The sequence below is a fragment of the Vanellus vanellus genome, assembly GCF_965231255.1.
Source record: "Vanellus vanellus genome assembly, chromosome: 6".
Classification (NCBI taxonomy): domain Eukaryota; kingdom Metazoa; phylum Chordata; class Aves; order Charadriiformes; family Charadriidae; genus Vanellus; species Vanellus vanellus.
The window spans coordinates 45,296,964-45,320,808 of NC_138911.1; the positions used below are offsets into that span (position 1 = coordinate 45,296,964).

The following is a 23,845-nucleotide window of genomic DNA, read 5'->3' on the forward strand; positions in this document are numbered from 1 at the left end:
AAATGGGTTACTAAGATGAGAAACACGTTTATGTAACAGAGAGGTAAACAAGTTACTTCCCAACTGCATTAAGTCAGGCAGTTATCCATAGAAACACAGCAGTCTGCAGAGATAAAATTAACATCCTGCAACTCTGTTTAAACTAGAGGATGCAGCATTTGCTTCAGGAAGGTGCACAGAAAAAGCCAGCAATCTTGATCACTGTACGACCAAATTTAAGGTCCAGATGATGCTCAAATTGAAGCTCCAGGTGATGCTGAACAACCCCTGTCAGATTTAACTGCTACATAAACCTCCCTCCTGAGGCTGAGCCCTGAAAGGCACTGAGACAAAGTCCCATTTCTTCACTTTTCTGGGATATGAAAAGGTGTAACTGTATTTACCTTATTACTCACAGCATCTCGTCACTATGTTGGTAAGTGATCTTGCTACCCAAATCTACATCTAGGAGACTGCTTAAACAACAAGCAGCGTGATTCTCATGCTTGGTAGCGGTTTGGATGATCCTAAAATGAAGTTCAGAAGCTCAAATTAATTCTGTGCTTGGCAGGCGCACACTGAACAGCCACTCCGACAATTCTCACAGCACAATCAGCCACCGCAGCGCATGGCAGCTCTTCGGCAGCTTACCAGACATTTGCAGTTTTCATTCAGAATGCACAGCTACGTACTCCTGAGTACGGATAAAACGTCAAACTGAAGCATTGCAGGTATTCATAATCTATTTAATAGTGGGACACCAAAGAAGTACTACACATTTTTCTTGAGCACATTAGATTTTGATTTAAGCAATGCAATGGATGAAGGAATTTCTCAAAAATAGTCGTCTATATTCTACAATCCACAGTTTACTGTATCAGTCTAGTAAGACATATCATTTGTGCTAACTGGTCCGATAGTCTGATCTTTAGCAAAGCATCCTTCCCCTTCCTCCCCTCCCCCCGAAAATGTTGACAAAATTCAGCCAAATTAAAAAAAAATTACTCTACGACTTATTTTAGACTCTTTTGTCGACCTAAACACAATGGGAGCTACCAGTTATACACAGCTTATGAACGATGTTGCGTTTTAATTCTAAAAATCTTCATGCTGATACAATAAAATATTTTATACAGCGATCAATTTTTAATGCTTTATTCATTGATTAAAAGAATATACATTTAACATAAACCATACAACATCAGTCATCAATTCAAACATTCAGCTGGTTTCCTTACATTTTCTGTCAGGAGTTTTTTTTATCTGATCACATTTATAAGATAAAATCTCACCACATCTGGCATATACACACACTGTGCCAGTGGATTCACTCTACTGATGTACATATAAAATCCGCATGGTATGTGCTCACTGGAGACAAAACAGCGCACACCTGTCAAAAGGTCATTTTAATATAAGATGGTAAAACCATTTGTAAAACACATATAAACTTTTTCCATAAATAGAATCATATCTGGACATCTGTTGCATAAATTGTGTTTTCCAAAGCTTACAATATAGCAGCCAGGTCTCAGCACTGCTGGGCACCCACGTTGGCCACTTACTTTATTATTGCAGACTGTCCTTTAAACATTAAATGCACAACATTCGTACCACTTAAAACTGGGGTCAGGTGGAAGTCTCACAGAGACCACGTCTGTACCGCGGTTGCCCTGAAACAGTTAAATCGGCTTTTAAAGCCTCTCAGATATAACAAGATTTTAAAACATACTTCATGGAATGTTCTTCATGCATCATAGCAGCTCATATCTGTGATAGAACAAGCTTTGTATTTGTTTCCTTTCCTTCCTTTACATTCACTATTCACAGTGAAACAGGTGCATGTTTGTTAAGAGTTCTGAGGTTGCTGACTGAGCCACAGCACAGCTGTGTACCACAGGTCGAAATTCGACCTTATATATTACAATCTAGCAGTATCTGGCTGGCCAAAAGTTGGCCTGCCCCTGCCAGCATGTGGGCACTTCTTCGTTTTTAATCTATTCTTTGGCAGCTGACACAGGCGCTGACAGAGAAAATCCAGTGACTTGGTTGCTAGGGATTTCACGACTAATGTTTGTTTGCAGGTGTATACCTTTGTGTTCAAGTCTTCACTGTTGTGTTTTTACCTCATCAGAGTGCGCACTCTTGGTTTTTCCTTTTAAACTTTGGCCCAAAGCTAACTTTTAAGGAAGATGACAGAACACGAGAACAAGAGGAGGAGTTTGCAAAGAATCCGAAAGACTACAACTTATGGAGTGAATCTGTAAGCGCAGGTACCTGAAAAGCTAGTGTTTCACACCGCCGCTTAACAGCTAAGAAAAGCTGAGAATGGTAGTTAAATCATGCTTCAGAATCTGCACGTGAAATAAAGCAAGGTGACAGTCTTACAACGAACAGCCCTGGATAGACTTCTCTTCCTTTAAGCCTATTAAGTAGCATGCTACCGGATTACGCGCACAACGACAGCATAGAAATCCACTGGGCCATGGATATGGGTATTAAAAAGAGTTGGCTCCTGAGCACAGAACTCCGATATAATAGTAAAATCATTCAAAAATGCAGTTCCTCAATAAAAGTAAAGTTAGCTGGCAACCTCAGACAGCCTTCGGCTGTATCTCTGTAAGGTTTGGTAGGCAAGTCCATTAACCGTGAAAACCCTAAACACTGCCACTTTCAGCTTCTAAACCAATACCCGACTACGTTCTTTGATCAAGAAGTAGAATACACATATAATTCTATATAGCTAATACTGATTAAACACAGCACAAAAGGGGTTAATTCACGCTACTGAAAAAACATAATAGGACCCTACTTGCATATGTAACCACAGGAATTGTAAATAAGGAGCTAAATGCCTTCACTGAAGCTTTGCATCTCTCTGTAGAAGTGACGGGTTGGCTCAGTGAAGACACTGAGCAGCTCTATGTCCATGACTGCGTGCCAAGGCCGACCCAATCCAAGAGATACTTGCTCAATGAGATTGTGTACTGGATCCACATCCTGATCAGCCAGTTCTCCTTGGTCGAAATCAATGCTTTCTTCTGTGACTTCCAGAACTTTCAGGTCAGAGCCACGAAGACGAGCAATAGCTATGAGATTATGAGCCCAAACTGTGTAACCTAGGGGGAGAAAACAAGAAGGTTGCTCTGTCATTTTGCTACAAGGCATTTTTTTTACTGAAGTACTTAGTACCAGATCATCTTGACATCCTTCCCAACCTATTTTGTCATCTTCCATCTGGCAGAGTCCCCCTACAGCTTTTTTTTTTTGGTTGCAAGTCATAAAGCCCCATTTTATATTCTGAATGAGGAAGTATCAAAAATATTTCAGATTGACCAAGATTTTCTAGATCTAATTTTTTCACCATTTATAGACAAGAGGCCTTCTTTACTCCAAGTTAAGTTATATCTACAATATCAAACCTCCTGTGATCTACTTTGTTGTATAAATCAATCAAATGAAAAATGTAAGTAATCAATTATTTTAAGTGAATGTACAAAAGAACTGTTTTAAAACTGTGCTTGTGCTAGAAAAAAAATGGTTTGCTATTGTTGCATTAGAGGTAGGAGAAAAAAAAATACAAAGAAAGCAAACAAAAACCACAACACACAAAACAGAAGGCTCTCCAGGAAATAGGTCACTCCAGTAAAAAAAAGAAAATTAAAAAAAAAAAACCCTACATGTATCTTATTTTTCTATCTGAGATTAAACATAATTAAAGCTTCCTTCCCTTCCTATTAGTGTATATTGGCATCCCTCTTTAAAAACACTTACTCCACAGCTACCCGTTAGCTTTCTGTACCCTGGCTAAGGCAAGAGCTGAGCTCCTCCTTATTCCGATGCAAACCACAGATGATCTGGGAACTTCCCTTTTTGGGAGCTCTGCCAAGTCAGCCCTTCCATTGCAAAAGGGAAGGCTCATTCTGCCTTCATCATCACTCTCACAGGTGCTAAGCCTCTCAGTGAGATGCCCACTTAGATTCCAAGTAAAGCTGCGGTCTGCACAGTATTTGAACTGGGAAAGTTAAGCTGCTGAGAAATAAAAACTAACTGTGGTTTGGCCTTCAACAATGCAGTTAAAATGCTCTACATCATAATGTAAGAAAGCTAGTTAAAGAATGAAGAAAACTGATGTCAAAGTAGTAAAGTAAGGAGAATTTTTCATTCTGTTTTCTTTTACTTTTTCCTACTGCTTGTCTCTAAAAATAAAAATGGAAATATGTTGCTCAGAATAAGTTTTTAACAAAGAAGCCTGCACGCATCTGCATGGCTCATTTCTTGTATATTAACCATTAGGAATGCATGAATTGCCATGATTTTCATCTGCTGATACTTCACCTCCGGCACAACTGTCCACAGAAGATAAAGCCATCAGTAAGGCTGCAGGACGTTAAACCCAATGGAAAATTCCACCTGTACGATGAGACTCTCCTATCAGAATTTGAAGAAGCTCACAACACCTTCCAGTTATCTTGATCATAAAGGAACTTTATAAAGCAATCTTTGACAGAAAGTGCAAGAATAAAGGGAACAACAACTGCAGTTAAGTCCCCTGTACCATCCTTGTGGTTCAGGTACATGGCCTTTGCCGGAACTTTTCACAGTCAGATCCCCTACGCTCTGGAACAACCATCTTATTCTCAACTTATTATTTTAAATTAATTCTCCTTTCAAAAGTTTTGCCTGAAGTTTCCCAGTAACCTCCCAGCAGCCAAAAAGCCTCTGTCCAGCTGAAGTATTCAGAGGCAACAGTGAATGATCACTTCACCGCAAGTATCACTGAACAACAAATTCACTACAGGCAGCACCATAATTTGTTTTTCCTTGCTAGTAAAAATGTGAACTGTAGTTTTGCTCATGGACAGAATAAAACTGAGAATCTTGTAGGTAACAACAGTTTACAACACAAAGTCTTGAAAGTCCACATGAAAAGTGTCCTTCTCTCCAGAAGGGGGGGGGTGGGGACCAAAAGGCTTCAGCTCCCCCATCGATGGGCTGTGCTTTTTATTCACAGTGTCAGATCATACTACTCTGACTATCCTACTGTCCCCATCCCAAACGGCCATATACACGTCACACTCTTCCTTCATTCTACAAGAATGTATTTAATATTCTTCAGTCAGCTTTCCTCTGCTCCTGAAGATGCTACCTTGGTGGAAAGATGATATGACTTCCCACAAAAGACAGAACAGAATCTTGAGGCACTCAAGGAAAAGAGTGTCCTCAGGATATGTTTTCCCCCTCTTTTGGTAATAGACAAGTGGCAACCAAAACTATAGGTAAATCAAAGTTTTTTTCAGGGCAAACTAATAGCAAAAGAGGGAAAACAAACAAAAAAACTAAACAAAAATAACAAAGAAAAAAAAAACCACAACAAAACAACCCCCCCACACACAAAAAAAAACACCAAACAAACAAAACCCCTGAGAAGTATTGGAAACTGAAGAATAAACACTTCAGGAGAAGAAATATAAACAATTACATATAAAGAGAATTATGGCACCTTGAACAATAACACCAATTTTTTTTCCTGAAGGAAGCTTCGTAGTACCATGAAGAATATGACAAGCGGAGCCAGAAACCATTATTTGGTAAGCCTCAGAAATAAAAAAAGAGGCTAAGATGCTGTACCGAAGCATCACAGTGTTCCAGATCTTTATTCCTAGTCATGTTCTTCTCACAGTTGCTACTCTAGAAAAAAAGGCGCTTATGCTACAGTACCAGAGAAGTCATATTCACAGCTTAAAAAAAGATCAGGAGGCATTTATAAGCAGCTTAGCTATCTTATGCTGCAAGGAGGGGAGAAAAGAAGGGGAAAGAATCTGAATCCCAACATCAGAGCAAGGGTGTTATTTGGCCATTCTCTCCTCTGGGTATATACGGCATCTCTCGAAACAAAGAAAATGCAGCAACAACCATTTGCTAGACAGAACCGTAGAAGGTGTTTGCTTTCCCAATGCTCTGCACAGACTAATACCTTCTACTGAATAGACATGTGCTGGTATTAAAAGATGCTTATGCTGGCTTATGTTCAGATATTTTACCATCTTTCTAAGTTTAGATAATATATTAGAGGACTTCCCTGTAGGAGGAGGATAATTTAAGGTAACGTAACTTTTTTTTTTAGTTGTTTTTAAAAGATCCTCAAATTTGTATCCAAACTTTAAAAGAAACTGCTAGTTACCACACTTAGAGTGGTAAGGTCATGTGCCAGTATCCAAAATCTGCCAGACCTGGAAACTATAAAGGAGGGACAGCTGAACTGATCCCCCTCCCACCCTGATTTTTTCAGAAGAGGGTGCAAAACCTTTTTCTAGCAAATACATCAGGACCTTTTCATTTCAACCAACCGAAATCTGAATGTACAACCTTCACTGCTGAAGGTCCCTTCTGTTTGTGCTGAATGACTGGAGATTTACTCCCCCAAGCAGTCTGCAGAAAGGGACATTCACTCTTATATAACACAATACAGAGTCATCACTTAACTCCTTCATGCACCGGCAAACTTGGTCTTGGTAAGCTGATTCGAGCTCAAACAAAAAGAGCTATTCTGCATTATTTCGGTTGCAGGTGCCTTAACAACTGTAACTTCTAGCAAGTACTGTACTGATGACAGAGCTGAATACAAATGCACATCTTTTTTTTTTTCCTTCTTCTTTGCAGTTATATCATAAATAAATAGGTGGGATAAACCTAGCTCTGGTATTACCAGTGAAACCAATGCACTCAGGGAGGCAACCTCCTCCACATGATATTTTTCAACTTTCATCTGCTGGCAAAGTCTTACTCAATTGGTAACAGACTTCCCCCCCCTCAGCCTTGGGGCACTTAATCCATGTTATTTACAAACAGGAAGCATAATCATCTAATCTTGCCAGCATATGAGCTTGCAGTACAACAGCAAATGTTTTCAGTGTTCACATCCACATAACCAGCCAAGCCACTTGGTAGAATTTGCACAGTGCAGACCACTTTCAGGATAAGCCTCCTGGAATGCTCAATTCTTAGTTATCCTAATTTCTGCGAGCAATCTAACTAAATCCTCTGTGACTTCTCAATAGATGTTAGTAAGCTACAAGTATCTTTAGAACTCAAACACAATAAACACCTTCATATTTCAAAACATGAAAATACCAGTATAAGGTACAACAGCACGTATAGCAACTGTGCAGCAGACTTTTGAAGAGCACTCTACTGAAACAAATTATGATTACAAAGGCTGAAATGCTGCAAGTATTTCAAAGTCACATACTATGCCCATGCAACGTATTACCTACCATGAACAGCTAGAAGAGAGAGTCTTGTGCACCTCCAGGCTAATAAGACAAGTGGATCTTCATTCCGGTTGTCGCTAAGATCTGGGAAGCCAGACATATCTATCACATCATTCATGAGTATAAAATGAGTGAGAAACTTGTCATACTGCCTGGATATGAGGTCAACAACAGCCCCTGAAACACAAGTGATGTAGCTGTCAAAGTGAATCCTCTCTAGGGGGATACTTGGCTTAAGAATCCTTAACATATCATCACTCTTGACATCAAAAGCCATTATATAGACCCGAAGATTGGTGCTGTTGCGAGTCAGCGCCTTCCAATTCTCATCTTCTGGCATACTGTCCAATGACTTGTGCATTATGGAAACGCTGTGGACCAGGAGAGACAGTCGATGCAAAGGCACATGGTTGCTATCAGCCAGGACTCTTGCCATTTCAGCTGTAAAATCACAGAAATCCAAAGCAAGCGAACGCAGATTCACAAAGCGCTCCAATTCAACCGCAGTGATAAGAGTGGTATTACCAGGGATGTGGTTGTCCAGTAAGCTCAGGTGTTCCATGGTGTTGGCTATGGGGTTTGATAAGGAGGACAATGATGTGGGAGTTACTATTTGCAGCATAAACCCACAAGACAGCCACTTCAATTGCCTGCTATTGCCTAATATCTCTTCAAACAGCTGTTGTATTCTGCAAGTAAACAAAACAGACAATGATCCTATTAAACATGGTTAAGTCTTACAATTGCATAGCATTCTGTTTTTTTTTTTTTTAATTTAAGAATTATTATTCTTCTTTCATTTATGGCCTTATTCCACAGGAAGGTGCTATTATCATGGTTCTTATGAACTACAAATGTTAGAACCTGACTGCAGACCTTCCACAGCAATTTAACCTTCACTGCATTTAAAAAGTTAAAATTGTAAACTATCTTGAGAAAAAAAAAAAAAAAAAAGTACTTTGTCTTTCAAAAAACAGTGGCACACTATGAACCTTCATTTCATGTATTTCTCAGCACGTATTTAACACCCTCCCACATACATTTAAAGGTTATGCAAATAAGAAAACCTGTAGTGCTTTTAAAACACAGTTCTTGTTTTTAAAAACAGCTTTTCATATTTGCTAACCTCTCCAGAACTGCAAATTCAATATGGAAAAAAAAAGTCATTTTCAATGAAAGGTTGCAGAAACTTCACTTTGAGCATAAGTTAGAACGACCTGAAACTACTTGCTTGACTTCGCTTATTAAAGGGTAAACAACAAACATATAAGATGATCCTTTAAATAATTCTGAATGTACAGCTAACTAGATTTTCAAGTGTCAATGGGTTCAGGTTTTATCAAAACAATGTGGACATGGTAACATTTCCATCTCAGATTATCAGTGACAGATGATTCTGGCAGTGCCAGAATCCTCATACCATTTACTACACTGCGTGATTATTATGCACTTATTCTGATGCATCCCACCTCTCCTACCCCTTTATTTTTCTAATGAAGGGATGTCCTTTAGGTTAGATATTTACTTCAGGAAGGCAACCAAAGTATTTTAAGATAAGATTTTGAATACTAAATTCAAATACTACAGTCAAACTCTACAAAATTTCTCCAAATAAATATTTTTTTAAGCTTTCACCCTGCAGCTGCTAAGGCCCAAAAGACTCCTCTTGCCCAAATGACAAGTGTTCTTTGACCCTATATGTGCTAGGACACATGCGTAGATGAGAGTTTGATCTCAAGCCCTGCTCAGCCAGAAAGATAGATCAGCATTTAAGTGAAGCAGCTGAGCCAGGCTATGCCAACTCCATGAAACACCAAAAAATAAGATATAAACACCTTCAGAACAAAATTAGCAGAAATCTTTGTGCCTCAAAATCAAATAATGTTTTGTACAGAACACTTTTTCCTTTATTGTTATGAATATGTGTACACTTTCTACATCTAAGCAAAACAATGTTGCAAAGTTCTTATTCTCATCCACATATCTTTAAACAAGATAACATCCAGACAAAATTAAAGTCTTATTTAGCCCAGTGTTCTGGCTGACAGCAGGGAAACACTATAATGTTTTACAAAGTGCAACAGAACAATGAAAGCACATAGGGATATTTCTCAAATATCTCCTTAGTTTCCAAAAATTTGGAACTCAGACAGGAGGTGGGTTTCTGTATTTAGCAACCCTCAGGGACCTCGCTTCTACAAATTTATCCAGGCTCCTCTTTGAGCCAAGTAAGCTTTTAGCAACTGTAACATCCAATAATAAAGAACTCTGCAGTGCAATTCCCCCCTCCTCTTGCTTGTTCTGAACCTGTCACCTACTACCTTTGATGCCCCATAATCCTTCTGTTATAAGAAAGTTAAAAGATCAATCCTTATTCATCCTCTCCCTCTGCAAATCCTTATTCATCCTCTCCCTTGCCTGCACGTGCTTTCTTCCTTCTCCTAAGAACACACTGGGTTTGCGAGGCCTGACTTCTCCTTGTCAGTGGAAAAGGTGGTGCGGTTATTGTAGCTACCTACTATACACCTCAGAATAACTGCCAAGGTTTTGCCTAGTATAGTCACTAGGTTTAAAGATTTCAGTTCTTCCAGATCTTCTCTGAATACTTTGTTTTTTCCCTTAAACTGAGCATTGGCAACTGCAACACAAATTAAACACAGTTTTAAACAAGTCAAGAGTCTCAGATAGTGTAGTTTTGCTATTTTATTCCTAAATTCCTTTACAGTTCAGATGAGCCCTTTTTGATCCTGGCAACTTCTGTTTCATAATTATTCCTGCCAATGCTTAAATTGAAGGCAGATTCTCTGACAATCCCCTAAAGAAAAAGGTTTACCACAGGACCCTTTCTGAATTTCTTCCAATGAAAAAAGACTCTTCCCTCCTTCCCCTTACCATAACAATCTACAAAAGGTGCTTAATGGTTGCAGCAATGGTAGAATTTATTTTGTAATAGTCCAAGTAGTGCTTGTAATATTTTACAGAACAACTCAAAAGACAACAGATCAATTTTGAGATGCTCAGTAGAATATTACCATCTATATACCTCACTGCACTAAAAATCTGTTTAAATTGTGCTTCTGATATGACTTAAACATCTAAGCTTAGAAAAGTACTGTTCTAGTACTCACACAACTTAATGAAAAGAAATATGATACAGAACTCTGCAGCTGTAGGGTGGGTTCTCTCCCCTGTAGGAGGTGCACTAAATAACTTTTAAAAAGAGAGATACTGATTCAATGCTATCTACACAATCAAACTTCTAGTGCAAGCACCAAAGTATTTAGATTTGCGCTGACAGTCTACCAACCAGTAAATCCTAAGAAAACTTTCCAGGCACCTTCCCCCAGTTCTTTGCCAATTTAATAAAAAGACCAAACAGTTCAATAGACAATATTTAACAGTGATCACTTTTAGATTGTTTTTAATACCTGCTTTATATAAATAAGACCAGACAGGAAGTACAATATAAGCCACATGCCATTAGTTTTAACATATTTAAAATTTTTCAAACACTACAACAGGGGTTACAAGGGCTTTTCCTCCCCTGCAAATTCTTACACACATCCTATTTTTTTTTTTTATAAACAGACTGCATCTAACTGGAGTTTGCAAAAATAGTCGAAACTGTGTTCTAGTATTTTAGACACATAAAGTAGGTGTTAATTCGCGAGAATTCACTTAATTATCATACTAACTTTTACTTCAACTGCCTAGCACATAGTAAAATATTTAACTCACACACCGTTATCTTAAAGGTCACTTACAAAGCTGAAGTTTAATCACAGTTTAGTAAGTATAATACGAAATATAAGCAGAGCTCAGCACATGCAAGAAAGCAACATAACATAGCAGTGCCTCAACAAGTGTACTTAAATCAGTCCCCCTTTGCTTCTTGTAAACTGCAATCATGGGATGTTCACCATGAAATCTACAAATGATCGTACTGGGGCAAACTGTTTAAAAAATAAAAAAATCAAAATAAATTACTTTTACAATTAATGCCCCACGTGGTGCTTTCAGCCAGAGGACAGACCAAAGCCTGACAAGGCAGGCTGAATTACTGTTTAAGCCCAAAAACCAGTCCTGACCAGTACTGAAGCACATTGTTTGCTTCCTGTCCAGGGCTATCATATTACTAAGGTCCATACAGAGCCCATTGTTTAATTAAAGATTATCAATCAAAATGTTTTGTTTAATAACAGAGGCTAAACTGGCTCTTTTGGAAACCAAACTATCTGAACAACGTGGATCAATAACAGGAAGCAGATTTCAGAAAGCCAAAATGTTAAACAACTACCCTTTGTTCAACTCAAGGCAAATGTATTGTTTATGCTGAACTTCCCAACAGTGATGAATTAAGTTGTAAAGAGAATTTTAGAAAGTAACCAGGGACACATATGCTATACAGAAAAAGAAAAAGCATCACAAGCACAATCCAATCACTGCAAACGTACATTTTTGAAAACACAATTCAAAGCCTCCTCTCCCTCAGAACAACCCTTACTCTTAACCTTGGGGAGCACCCTAACTGTTCTGCACTAGCTGAGATTTCACCCACGGTCTTTTACACCCAGATCAATGCTACGGACTTAAGGAAGTGTCACATTTTCTTTCCTAACTGCTTTAATTGCAGGAAGTTCCTGAAACAGCTAGTAAGGTTATCACCATACCGGTTCCAAAAATCCTCAACTACCAATAACGCAGTCTCCAAAGGTCACCCAATATCTTTCAGTATTAGTTACCAGTATCCACGTTTTGCAACTTAACTGATGCAAACCCCAATTGCAAAAGACAAGACTAAGGAGCCACAAAGTGCTAGTACTGCTGCTTGTGCCAATGAACTTGAGAACACTGAGTAAAACACTGCCAGCCTTCCTTTAATTTAGAAAAGGACTAGCAGGTCCCAAACACATTGTTTTATTCTCGGGGGGGGGGGGGGGGGGGGGGGGGAAACAAAACAAAACAAAAACAAAACACAACCACTAAAAGCAAACAAACAAAAACCAGGTAGCATTTATTTGCTCATTAATTGTGCAAAGGTCAATATTCACCTAAAAGACTAACTTCAAATTAGATAATGAGTTTCAAATGGTTCATGGCTCTAAAATGTGCATACTTATTTTTGTTATCTGTTTGAAGAAATGTTTAACCATGCACTCAGCTAAGTAAACATCTGCTTAGGTGGCTCTCTTGAAGACCCTTGGCAAAGATTTGATTACATATTCATGTTTTCACAACAAAGGACATGAAAAAAGGAGCTTTTACCAAATCAGCCTTTTACCTGCATACATCACTACAGTACCTACGCTAAATAGAATCCCAAATTGCTCCATGTTCTGCATTCCAAGCATAATGGATAACAAAGACACTGTATATGACAGACATCTGTATTTGCACCGTTTGGCAAATTTAGGACCAAACATTTAGTTCAATGGTTGTGTTCACATACTTACATTCATCTCGTAATATACCTACACTAGTTCTAAAACCACTCTAAAAAATAGTAATAAAGATCTAGAGTGGCTGAACTTATTCCACTCCCAGGCTACTGGGAGAAAGATGTTTAAACTGACACAAATTAAAATTATGGTATTCAGGTTTTATCTATGTGGAAAGTTTTAGAAATATTGCTAAAATAGTTAACTTAGCATCACTCGCTCTTAGTAATTTATTCCAGAAGGTAGTAGCTTTTTACATTGTATTCAACCTTTTCCAAAGAACTAGCTACTGTGATCATACCCATCCAAGGACAGTACCATGATGTAATTATGGCACGCTAAAATACACCTCTGAACAAAACACAAGGACGCTGTGAGCTATGATCTTCCAAGAATTCTGCAAATACATAACCTAGTTTTGAGATGTAACTTGAAATAAGTTGTTTGTGCTTATGTTCTTTTTCAAGTTTACTTGCTACACATCCTCAATTCTTGTGAAACACAATAGATCACTTCCTTTCCTAATTTTTTCATGTAATGCAATAGTAGAGGTGGTGGTAACAACCCCCCATCCCTCCTCCCCTTTTTGTTCCATTAACATAATATTGTTTCTAGAAGACAATGAAAAGAGGAAAGAAACTATTCTCACCCTGCTGAGAAGGGGGGGGGGGGAAAGCCACAGAAACAGACTACTTCATGTAAATATTAGGAACAGAAATCAACTAAATTTAAGAATTTAGATTCTCATCCTATCAAGAAACTTAAAAGCTTTCTTAGCCATATATTTCAGGCATGAAAATCTGTGTTCTGTTACCTGTTTTTATCATCTTAACGTATTTGACAATTTACAAATATAACTTACTGCTTAATCTTCTTGCCATCAGGGTCAACCTTGCCGAGGTATGTATTTGATATACTTCCATGTTGCTGCAGAATGCTTATATCCCCAAAGAGACTTAACTTCTGGAGGTTCCTATGAACCGACAAAATTAAAAACACTGTGAGGAATCATTCTGGACAAAAACACAGGCAATAAGAACACATTATTACATGGAACATGTAGTCTGTTTTGGGAAACATCCTACTGTCCTGGAATACAGGCACATATGGAACTACAAAAAATGAGACTGAAGTATAAAGGGGAAGAGGACTACACAAACCGCTGAATCCAGCTGTAAAAGCAAATGCCAGGTTTCAGTCACCACAGGAGTATTTTCAGCAGGCCTACGCCACAAAGAAAACTTCTGGCAGTGCTTTCATGCACTTTTAAATCCTTGGAACACATCTGTTAAGCGTCACAGATTAAAACATCAAATACCTATTCCTTTTAACATTCAACGCCCAAGTTGAACGCAACCACAAACAACCCTGTCTGAGCACTTAACGTATTGCAGCTGGGTTACAAATGGGAGCACAAACCTGCCTCAATCAAGGCAACACAAGCCTCAGACAGGAAAAGTGAGAGCTCCCCACACCCTAATCAGCATCTAATTTCTGTTATATCAAAGTAGGGGAAGCTTTTCCAATACTTCCCATCAGTGACTAGAAGAGGATTAGTCGTCTACCATGACATATAATTTTAATTTTTAGAAGGGATACCTAAAGAGAAGCAAAAGAATGACCTCCAATTTTATGCTCGACAGACTCAGTGTGCTAGACAGTCAAGTCTTCCTTTCCCTAGTACAGTTTATTTCTCTGACTTACATCTTTTCTATTCCTAAAAAAGATCAAGAGATACAAAAATGACTGCAGTTTTAGAATACCTGTGTGGCATTTGATTTTAAGATTTTTATTTTTTTAACTAAGTTTTGGGTTTTCTTATTTATACATGCTGTAAATTAGATTTACTCCTAACATGCAAGGACTAGTCTGCACTTGATCATTAACATGGCAGAAACTCCAGTTTCATCAAAAATGGATATATGAATTAAATTCATCTTAAACAGTAGATGCCAATTAACCTGTAGCTGACAATTGAGTTAGTTACATAAATCCTTATCCTGTCTTACAAATCATATGCTAATATTCATATCAGCTTTGAGGAAAATGCAATACAATAACAATGCTCAAATAACAACGCTCTGCTGCCAGTTTACTACCTCCACAGTATGAACTGATATTCTACGAAAGGCTGGGGGGAGAGGATCAAAAAGCCAAGTTTTACATTTTTTCTAAGTAAGTATGAATTGCAGTCTGTAATTGGTATCTACCATAACTCATAATTTACCTGTTCTGAAGTTCCTGTATTCAATAACTGTACACTAGTTTCCTGAAATCTATCCACCGTTGCACATGCTACTTTTCTTCTGTAGGTGAACAACAATTTAATAGCAAGATCCACAAGCTTCATATTGAGTCAGACAAATACTGGAGCAAAATACCAAGATTTTGCAACTGTTTCAGAAATTCTAACAATTTAATATTTTGGTTTTTTAATACAGGACTACTGTACTAATGATACATTAACATAAAATGAGCCCTGACCATATGCTCAATATTCTGTAACTCTAAGACAATGCCTGATCATACTGAAGAATAAGCTTGGCATGGAAATCCGAAGACACTGGCACCACCACTGAGAGTATTTTGGGCTCTTCTTTCCTCAAAAGCTGTAAGAGACAGCCTTGGTACAACAGGGAAAGCAGCAGAAACCTTCACCTGGTGTGAAAGGCAGCGTTCACAGCCAACGCTATAACTAAGCTTTTATCTTCTGATCATAACGACTTAATTCTGAGAGCGAAGAGACAAAATACAATCTTCAGAACAATTCTGAATCACCTGCAAATTCACATCACACACAGGTCTTGTTTTGTGCTACTCATACCCTCAGCAAATGCTACTGTAGGCAGGTATTAATTTTAGAGCCACTGAACCACAGGACACATGAAATGCTATTAAGTAGTATCCCATACATTTTTACTATGTCTATTTGACTACCATTTCATGCGTTAGAGACACACAGAAAACTTAAGCAATGAAAACATCCAATTATTTTTCCATTCACAGGACAGCTATTACCATCAACAAATCTAATCATAGTTCACCACAGTATTAGATTTTTGCTACTTTTTGCAGTGTCATATAATATCTCTGGCATTCAGCTCACATCTTTATTTCAGAGAGTTAGTGAAGTGATTGCTACTTAAATAAAATTATTTAGAAGTTAATTGTCATATTTTGCTAAATATAAACGGCATCTTAATCCTATGTACTACCTGTCCACACAGCTGGGGAAAAGCATGTGTTTTTTGAGGTTTTCTAAACCATTTATTTTCCACTAGCTCAAAAAGCATATTAGAAGTAATAAGCTTCTTATTAGGCTCCATCTTCAGTTTTGGTCAGTCTTTTTGACCACCCAGTGAAAAAAAAGAACAAAATGGTCTTGCTTACATTCACCATGAACAAAGCAGTAAGGCACATATTGTATTATTATACTGGGTTTTGCCAACAGAAGAGAGCCATTAGTAAACCTCAGATACAGATGCAGTCTACTATTTTGAGTGATTCACCAATTTTTGGCAACTCCAAGATAGATACCATACTTCACCAAGATAGCACAGCTTTACTATAATCTGCATTTTTGTTTCCACAGCAAAGATCAAACAAGTCACACAAATTAATGTACTGCAGAGGACAGGGGGGCAGAGGGTGGAAACCACTACCTTGCGATCTTCCTTGGTAAGCAGCCGGAGGAGAGACCATAGTTTGGGATTTCAAAGTTACGTAAAAGAACACAGAATTTTCCCACTGAACGATCAGCAGTTGCTTATTAGCTGCTGTATGCATTTAAATGACTCACAGAAAGTTCATCACTCTCCCACCTACCTTCCAGAACTTAGTTTTGAAAGATCAATTTGAGAAGGCGCGGATTATTAGATTCTCTTAAAAGCCACTAAGAAACAACTTGTCCCTCATGATATTGCTACAGAACATGATGCCCACCCGCTCTCCCCCCGCCTTTTTTTAATAGGAAGTAAACATCAACTGTTTAAGCAATAATATACTTTGTTATTTTACTTAATTTACTGTCATAAACATAATAGCTCTTGGAGAAGTTACAGATCAATATAAATGCTATTTTGGTACCTTTTAATTAAACAAATTATAGATTTTTAGAGTTCATCGTGGTCCCAGCACTATTAAAGCAATATTTTGGGAGTAATATGCTGCCATCCACAAAATAAAGTTTATGGCGACGAGCTCTACCTCAAATATGAGGCACACCTAGAACGTACCTTTTTGGATGACAACTGTCTGTCAGCAATAATACTTGTCAGAATATTATCAGTTGTTTTTAAACCAAGTTGCGGACAAGTAGTTATTTCCTTAATTCCATCAGAACTAGCAAACGTCGCTCCAAGATATTTTTCTAGAGACTTAGCATGCAGATAGGCTTAGAAATTGGCAAATTTATGTTGTACAGAAAACACTTTTGTTAGAAAACTTTGTTAGCAAAAATACACATCATTCTCCTCTAACCAAGAGAGCATCTAGAAATAGCATTACTTTTAGTCACTACTTTTCTTACATCCTGCAGTATTGTAAATCCTCAAGGAATTCTCGAGGTATCTAAAGTACTTTTTTTTTTCTCCTGCAAGGAAGGGGGTTGTTACTGTATCGTTTAATAATATATTTAAAAGCCTACAACAAGATTACACAGTTAAGAAACAGCATACCATTTCATAAAAGCAGATTTCTTCCTCCCCAGTTCTGAAGTATAAGATGGAAGTTCTTTGAACTTGTCTGCCAAAAAGCTATCATAAGGGCTGACAGGAGTTATGAAAGAACCATCCTGTTTTAAACATAATTCCAAAAGGAATGCATTTACAGTGATTCAGCCACTGGAGAAGTTAAAAACACTGCTGTTTGCATTACTTTGGAAATTACAATAGCTATCCCATGTACATGATATACGGCAAGCACAAGAAGGAATTATTAATTATCTTTGAGTTACAGATGAATAAACAGAAGCAGGGAAATAAAGTGACTGGACTGTGGTCATTCCTTAGACAAAACCAAGCATCAGGCAGGTGACTGCCTCCGGTTTAGACATGCAGTCACAGTAAGAACTAAGCAGCAATTTGGATACATTAATGCTCCTTCCCACCTCGTTTCAATGTCAGAACTCTACTTAAAAAGCTCAAAAACAATGTTCTACATGCAAACTAATCAGTTATCAGTAGTTACCTTGCAAGAAAAAAAATAAAAATAAACTAAAAACCTTATCTGTTCAAGGGGAAAAAGGGTTCTATTCACAAATTAAATATGAATAAAAGGTCAAGTGTTTAATGTAAATCCCCCCCAATTTTTTTAATGTTCATAAAAAAAAAAAAAAGCCTGCTGTAATTACTAGGTACCCAGTGTTCCCTAGTCATACACTATTAATTTCAAAACAAAAGAGCAGCATGCAAATGATTTGAAGACAGCAAGGAAGTACTTTAAGGAGAAATCCTATCAAACTTGGTAACTTTTCACCTATGGCTTACCACCAAAATCATACTAATCTACCAGAGAAGAGGTACCGGAGAAACAACTACTCCTAAATAGTATTTTGCTGCAGTCCTGAGCCCCACTGCGCACAAAGAAACTGTAAAAAGAACTTTAGAAAGCAACTGTCCTTGTACAAATTTCACATAAGGCCATGGAGAATTAATCTTTTTCAAAAGAAAAAGTATACCAGAAACCTTCTCATAAGGCATTTAATTTTGACAGCCTCGTATTTTAGTGAGAAAGAGGGAAAAAGAAAAAGCATTCTAGTTTGGGTTTTGTTTTGTTTTCAACAAAACCCTCAGGCAACATCTCCTGCAGATACTATTTATTTTAAAATTCCAAGTCCATGTAGTGATATTTGTCTGATCAGATAATCACCAACATAGCTGCAACATTTTTTCCACTCGTGACATTAGCTGGATTTCCCAAACATTCAACAATTAAGTGAAAGCTCCTTAAAGGCAAGAGAAGACCGATCAAGAGAGATGATCAAGATTTGCACACCGAGGATTCACAGGACAAGAAATAAATTAAGACAAAGGTGAGCTGGGACCAAGGAGCCGTTTTCAGCAGTGAGGTCTGTAACTCTCGACCACCACAGCTGCACCACAGGAAGTACCTGCTGGGGACAACAGAGCTGAGGAACTGAAAGCGAGACTTCACACACCTCATTTGCATTCATCTCAAACCAACGAGGAATTACATTTAAAGTTCTCTTGCTACAACTCAAAATAAAGAAGCAAGGAAGGCCTCAAACTACTCTCTAATCCACCCGGAATCAAAGAAGGGCGGTGACCAGACCATGATTCAGTTGCAGACAGTTTTCCAAAGGCCATCAGCAAGGTTTAATTCATTCTAAGCATACCCTGAAATACTTGCAGCTTTTTTTTTTCCTTGATAGGTGAAGCTATATGTGCACAGAGGGGAAATACTATTAACCATTTCCTATTCTAAAATCTACATGGCTTTCCAAACACATCGTAACCTAACTGTAATATCCTTGCTTTCCTGTCCTGGGTGCTGACTAGAGGCCATATATTAGGATATCTGATTATTATCTTTTTTTAAAAGATATTTATCTCTATCACACCCATACACGGTAAACAGAACGCAAGCATTTTCATTTTAAAGAACTCCAACTTGAGGAAATTAAGTATCTAACCTGCCAAAGTAAGTCTGTAAAAAAGCATGATCTAAACACATCTTAAGTCCAAAACACAGGAAAAAATTTCTATCACTTAAATTCAATTTGGTCAAGAAAGTCCTATGTCTGAAGTATTTTTTCAATTAAAAAAAAAAAAAACAAACACACAACAAAAAAAAAACAACACAAACCCAAACAAAACCCAAACATAAACCCCTCGTCCTACTGAAAACTGAGTCAAATCTCAGTCTAGCATGTAACATGAAAGCTCAGCTTTTCAATAGCAAAAACCCCTCCCTCATAGCCGGAAAGGCGAAAGTATTTTACTGGGGCAGTACTCCATCCCTCTCCCTCCAGGGAAAAAAAAAAAAAAACAAAACCACCACCAGTGCTGTAATTTTAACGCCCCCTCCATTCGTTTCCTCATGACGTTAAATTATTTTCGCAGTCACGCAATGAGAGCTCCGAAGCCTGTTAGCAGTAACGCTTTATATTTTAAAGGCAGAAAGGTGCCTGGTTCGGCAAAGCATCCAAACACCCCGCTCCGACTTGCTCCATAACAAAACACCACCACCCCCCAAAAAAACAAGCGAGGGTGAAGTTTTCCCCATGGCAGCTACGCCCGCCTCGCACACAGACCGGGCGTTTGCCGACGAAACGCCTGTACCCACATTTTCCATTAAACCACGGAATATGATAAGAATTAAGGCAGTTTGAAGCAGCTCGGCCTCCCCTCCGGGGCCTGCCCCCCCCCACTCGCCTCAGGCTCCCGCCGGGCGCGGCGCGGCCCTCTCCCCACTTCCCCCCCTCATCCCCGGGGCCGGGCCGGCGGCGGTACCTGTTGTTGCGGACGCTGCTCAGGACGCACAGCACCAGCTCCAGGTAGGTCCTCAGCAGGTCGAGCCAACGCGGGCACAGCGGCGGCGGCGGCGCCTCCCCGTCGCCCGCCGCCGCCACTGCCGCCGCCCCTTCGCCCGCCGCCGCCACCGCCGCCCCCCCCGCTCCGCCACCGCCGCCGCTGGGGTAGTTGTCGGCGGCGAACTGTACGCGGAGCTCACGGACGAACCAGCCGCACTTGCGCATGAGGAACTCGAGGCGCGGGCGCTCGGCCGGCGAGACGCGGAGGCTGAGGCGGAGGCGCGGCCAGAGGGCCGGGTAGAAAAGGCACTCCCGCCAGTGCGAGCAGGCGGCCGAGGCCCGCAGCCGGTCGGGGCCCGCCAGGAAGGAGAAGATATGAACCACCAGCTCGCTGGGCAGGGAGCCGGCGCCTACCGCCTCCCCGCACACCGACATGCCTGGCGCCGGCCCGAGCCCCGCTGCTGCGGCGGCCACAGGCGGCGGCGGCCCCGGCCTCGCCTCCGGCTCCTGCGACAAAAACAACAACATCAATGACAAGGCGGAGGGGGCGGGCGCCGGCCGGGACACGGCTGCCGCCGGGACGCACCACCCGCGCCGCCGCCGGGGGGAGGGGGAGGAGTGGTGAGGGGAACGAGGGGTGGAGCGAGCTCTACCACCGCCCCAGCGCGGCGGGGAGGGGTGCGAAGTGGGGGAGAGGTGGGCGGGATACCCCTCCCCGCCCGCCCGCGCGGCGCCGCGTGGCCCGGAGGCGGGGGGCGGGGGGGAATGAATGAACACGCCGCCGGCGCCGCGCTCTGTTTCTGCGGGGCAAGGGGAGCCGCCGCGGCGGAGGGAGGCGGAATTACCCCGCAGGGGGAATGGAACGTGCTACCGGTCGAATGGGAGGCGGAGCCGGCCCAACTGAGGGAGGTTGGCCGTTAACCCTTCCGTGCCGGCAGCCAAGGGCCGCCGCCCCGTCCCGCAGCGGAGCCCGGCAGCCCCCGACCCGTCGCGGCGGGGGCCTGCGTGTGGAGCCGTCCTCAGCCCTGCAGCAGAACCCGCAGCGGGGCGGGAGTGTCTGGGCGCCCTGAGGGGCCGGCCCGGCAGCGCGGCCCTCGCCCCTCGCCCCCCAACGGCTCCTCCGCCCTCACGCAGCGCGGCGGGAGGCCCGGCAGCGGGGCCAGGCTCCGGAGGCAGCCTCCCTGCCGGCTCCGTAGCCGGCTCAGCCGCCGCCCGGTGTCTCTGGGAGCGCTGGGCGCTGCCGGGAGGGGAGGACAGTGGGGACATGCGCCGGAGGGCCCGGCCGGGCCGCCCTGTCCCGGGTGCCTTGTGTTCAAGGGAAAAGTGGAAAGAGTGGCGGGAGGCGGCGGCGTGGAGGCCCGTCTCTGCCCGCACGTACGCCTTCCAGCCAGCGAAATTACCTCAGCAGCATTTCCAGCTGCCGCTACGGGAAACGCGCTGACTGGGCAGGAAAGGCGAAGCGCGACGACGGAGGGTCCGACATGTGACAGGAATGGATGCGATCCTGAGGGGATGCATGAGGAAACGTTTCAAATCTTGGTTCTCTCCGTTTCTTAAAACTCCTCCGCTTTGTAATGCCCGTGCCAACGTCAGCCGTCGGTGTGGGAAGACGGCTTCTCGTATGCACACAGACTTCTGAGAGAGTTTAAAAATCCGTTACGTACTGATGCTGCAAAGGCTGAACGTCAAAGTGAAGTTAATTGCAATTGTACGTGTAAGTTTGACAATTTTAAAAAGCCTTATTGAAATAAAATTGAGTACTGCCAGTATCTTGGAATGGTGCACATGAGTTTATATAACAATGTTATATATCTGAGTGTACAGAAATGTACACATGAAAGAACAAAAGATGTGCTAAGAGAAATAAGGCGCAGGCTCCTCTTTGCATTCAGAATAGGGTCCCATTATAAGCAGATTTATCAACAACCAGATCTAAAACACCACTCTACTCCATGACAAGCCATTTTGTCTGTCTCACAGCCAGGGTGAAAATCCAGTATCGTTTCTCTTTTCTTGACTCTGGTCATGGGGGAAATCTGACTGAGTCTTCTGTTTCTCCTTGATTAGAGAGAAGGATCCCAGAGGGGCAGATGTTATTGAGAAAGTGAGACTGTAGGAAATTCCCAGCTGGACAATTCTCCCATCAGGGACCAGTGCTGCTTCACACACCTGCGCCAGTCATCTGGACCTGCATAAACAACTCAGGTAAGCCCTGTGCAGATTCCCCTATCAGATTAGACCAAAATTCCCCAGGCAATCAAGATGCAAGCTCTGAAGCAGTCAAACTCATCTGGCCTAGGAGGATGCAAATGAAAGGAACTTATGCGCCTACACGTCGCCATATTTTAATACCTACTCAACAATTCCACATTGTTGGGCTGATGATGAGTCAAAGGACTTCCGAGATTACTATCTTAATGTAATTGAATCAAGCTTTACAATTCAGTGCCCTGGGATTACTGAAGTGGCATCAAGAAAAAATGGTTTATGAAGTTAGTAGTTCTGCATTTCTCGTTGCCTTTGTTGGATTGTATTAGATCAGCAAATGTGGCATGCAGGGATCGTCCCTGTGATAATAAACACAGTGAAATGGTCTTTTACTGTCACCGTTTCATGGTCATTTACTCAGCTCCAGTTTATTTGGGTTATGTTAAAAAACTCAATCTTGGGAGCTATTACCTTCAGTTTTGTAGCCTTGAGTGATTAAATAGGTCTGTCTAAAGCTTCAGGTCATCACAACTATGTCCAAGTGGTCCGACATGATAAATACCAGACTTGGTGAGGCTCCCTGATTCAATCTATCTGCATGGCCAGTACAGCACTGAGGCAACCAATTATCCAAGGGTGACAATTCTGGGTGTTGAATCACAGTTTTCCCTGCTGGACATCAGAAATGTGCTTCAGGTTGACTTGAGAGCTGATTTCACAGTGCAGGTTTTTGTTAGTACTAATGTAGTGACTGCAAGTTGGTGGTTAATACCTTGGAAAAAGATGTGCATCTAACTTGCTTGCAGACTTTAGGGAGTTACTGGGTGGCTCCAGCAGGTACCTGGTCAACTGTCTTTTTGCTGAAGCACTAGGCTGTCAGTATGACTCAAGTGCATAGTCCTCCATGAAGCCACTCACTAAACATTTAAAGTCAAGGGGGGTAACCATGAATCTTTTCAAATGGCTGAAAGGCAGAGGAGCCATGCTGCACATTTTAGCGGGGCTGAAAAGAGGAAACCATTCCAAAGCAGTTCACAGGCAGATGACCGTCATTTCCCGGGAAGTGACCACAGGTTCTTGCACAGAATGGGCTGTGTGCCCAGGCAGCCCTGGGGGAACCTGGTTTTGCCAGCCCCGACAGCTCCTGTTGGGTTACTTCCATATTGCTAGGCTTCTCATTGCTCAGCCACACCAATGCCAGCACCCTCCTCTTCTGGCATGGGAGTCAGGAATCACACGTGGCTCCAGAGCTACGGACTGGCCGTAACAGAGTTAAAGTTCACCAGACCTGAAGGTCCATCAGCAGCTGATGTCAAGATCAGAGGCTGCCAACCTCCCTGCTGCTTCAGGGGCTCTGTCCCTGCTAACTGACAGATAAGAGATAAGGCTCATGAGCAAAAACCAAAGTACAAGCTTTCTCAATTACTCAGTCCTGTCTTGGGTTTTGGATACAT

At 41.2% G+C, this 23,845-nt stretch overlaps 1 protein-coding gene across 1 annotated transcript; it reads right to left on the reverse strand.

Moving 5' to 3' along the window:
• Positions 1-704: 704 nt before the first annotated feature.
• Positions 705-20,711, reverse strand: FBXO33 (F-box protein 33; the record flags this gene model as incomplete). The annotated part of the gene is made up of 4 exons (XM_082485588.1): positions 705-3,098; positions 7,257-7,942; positions 13,554-13,664; positions 20,164-20,711. The coding sequence occupies 4 exons, from the start codon at positions 20,709-20,711 to the stop codon at positions 2,827-2,829; spliced, it is 1,617 nt and encodes a 538-aa protein (XP_082341714.1). The 3' UTR covers positions 705-2,826.
• Between the last annotated feature and the right edge of the window lie 3,134 nt (positions 20,712-23,845).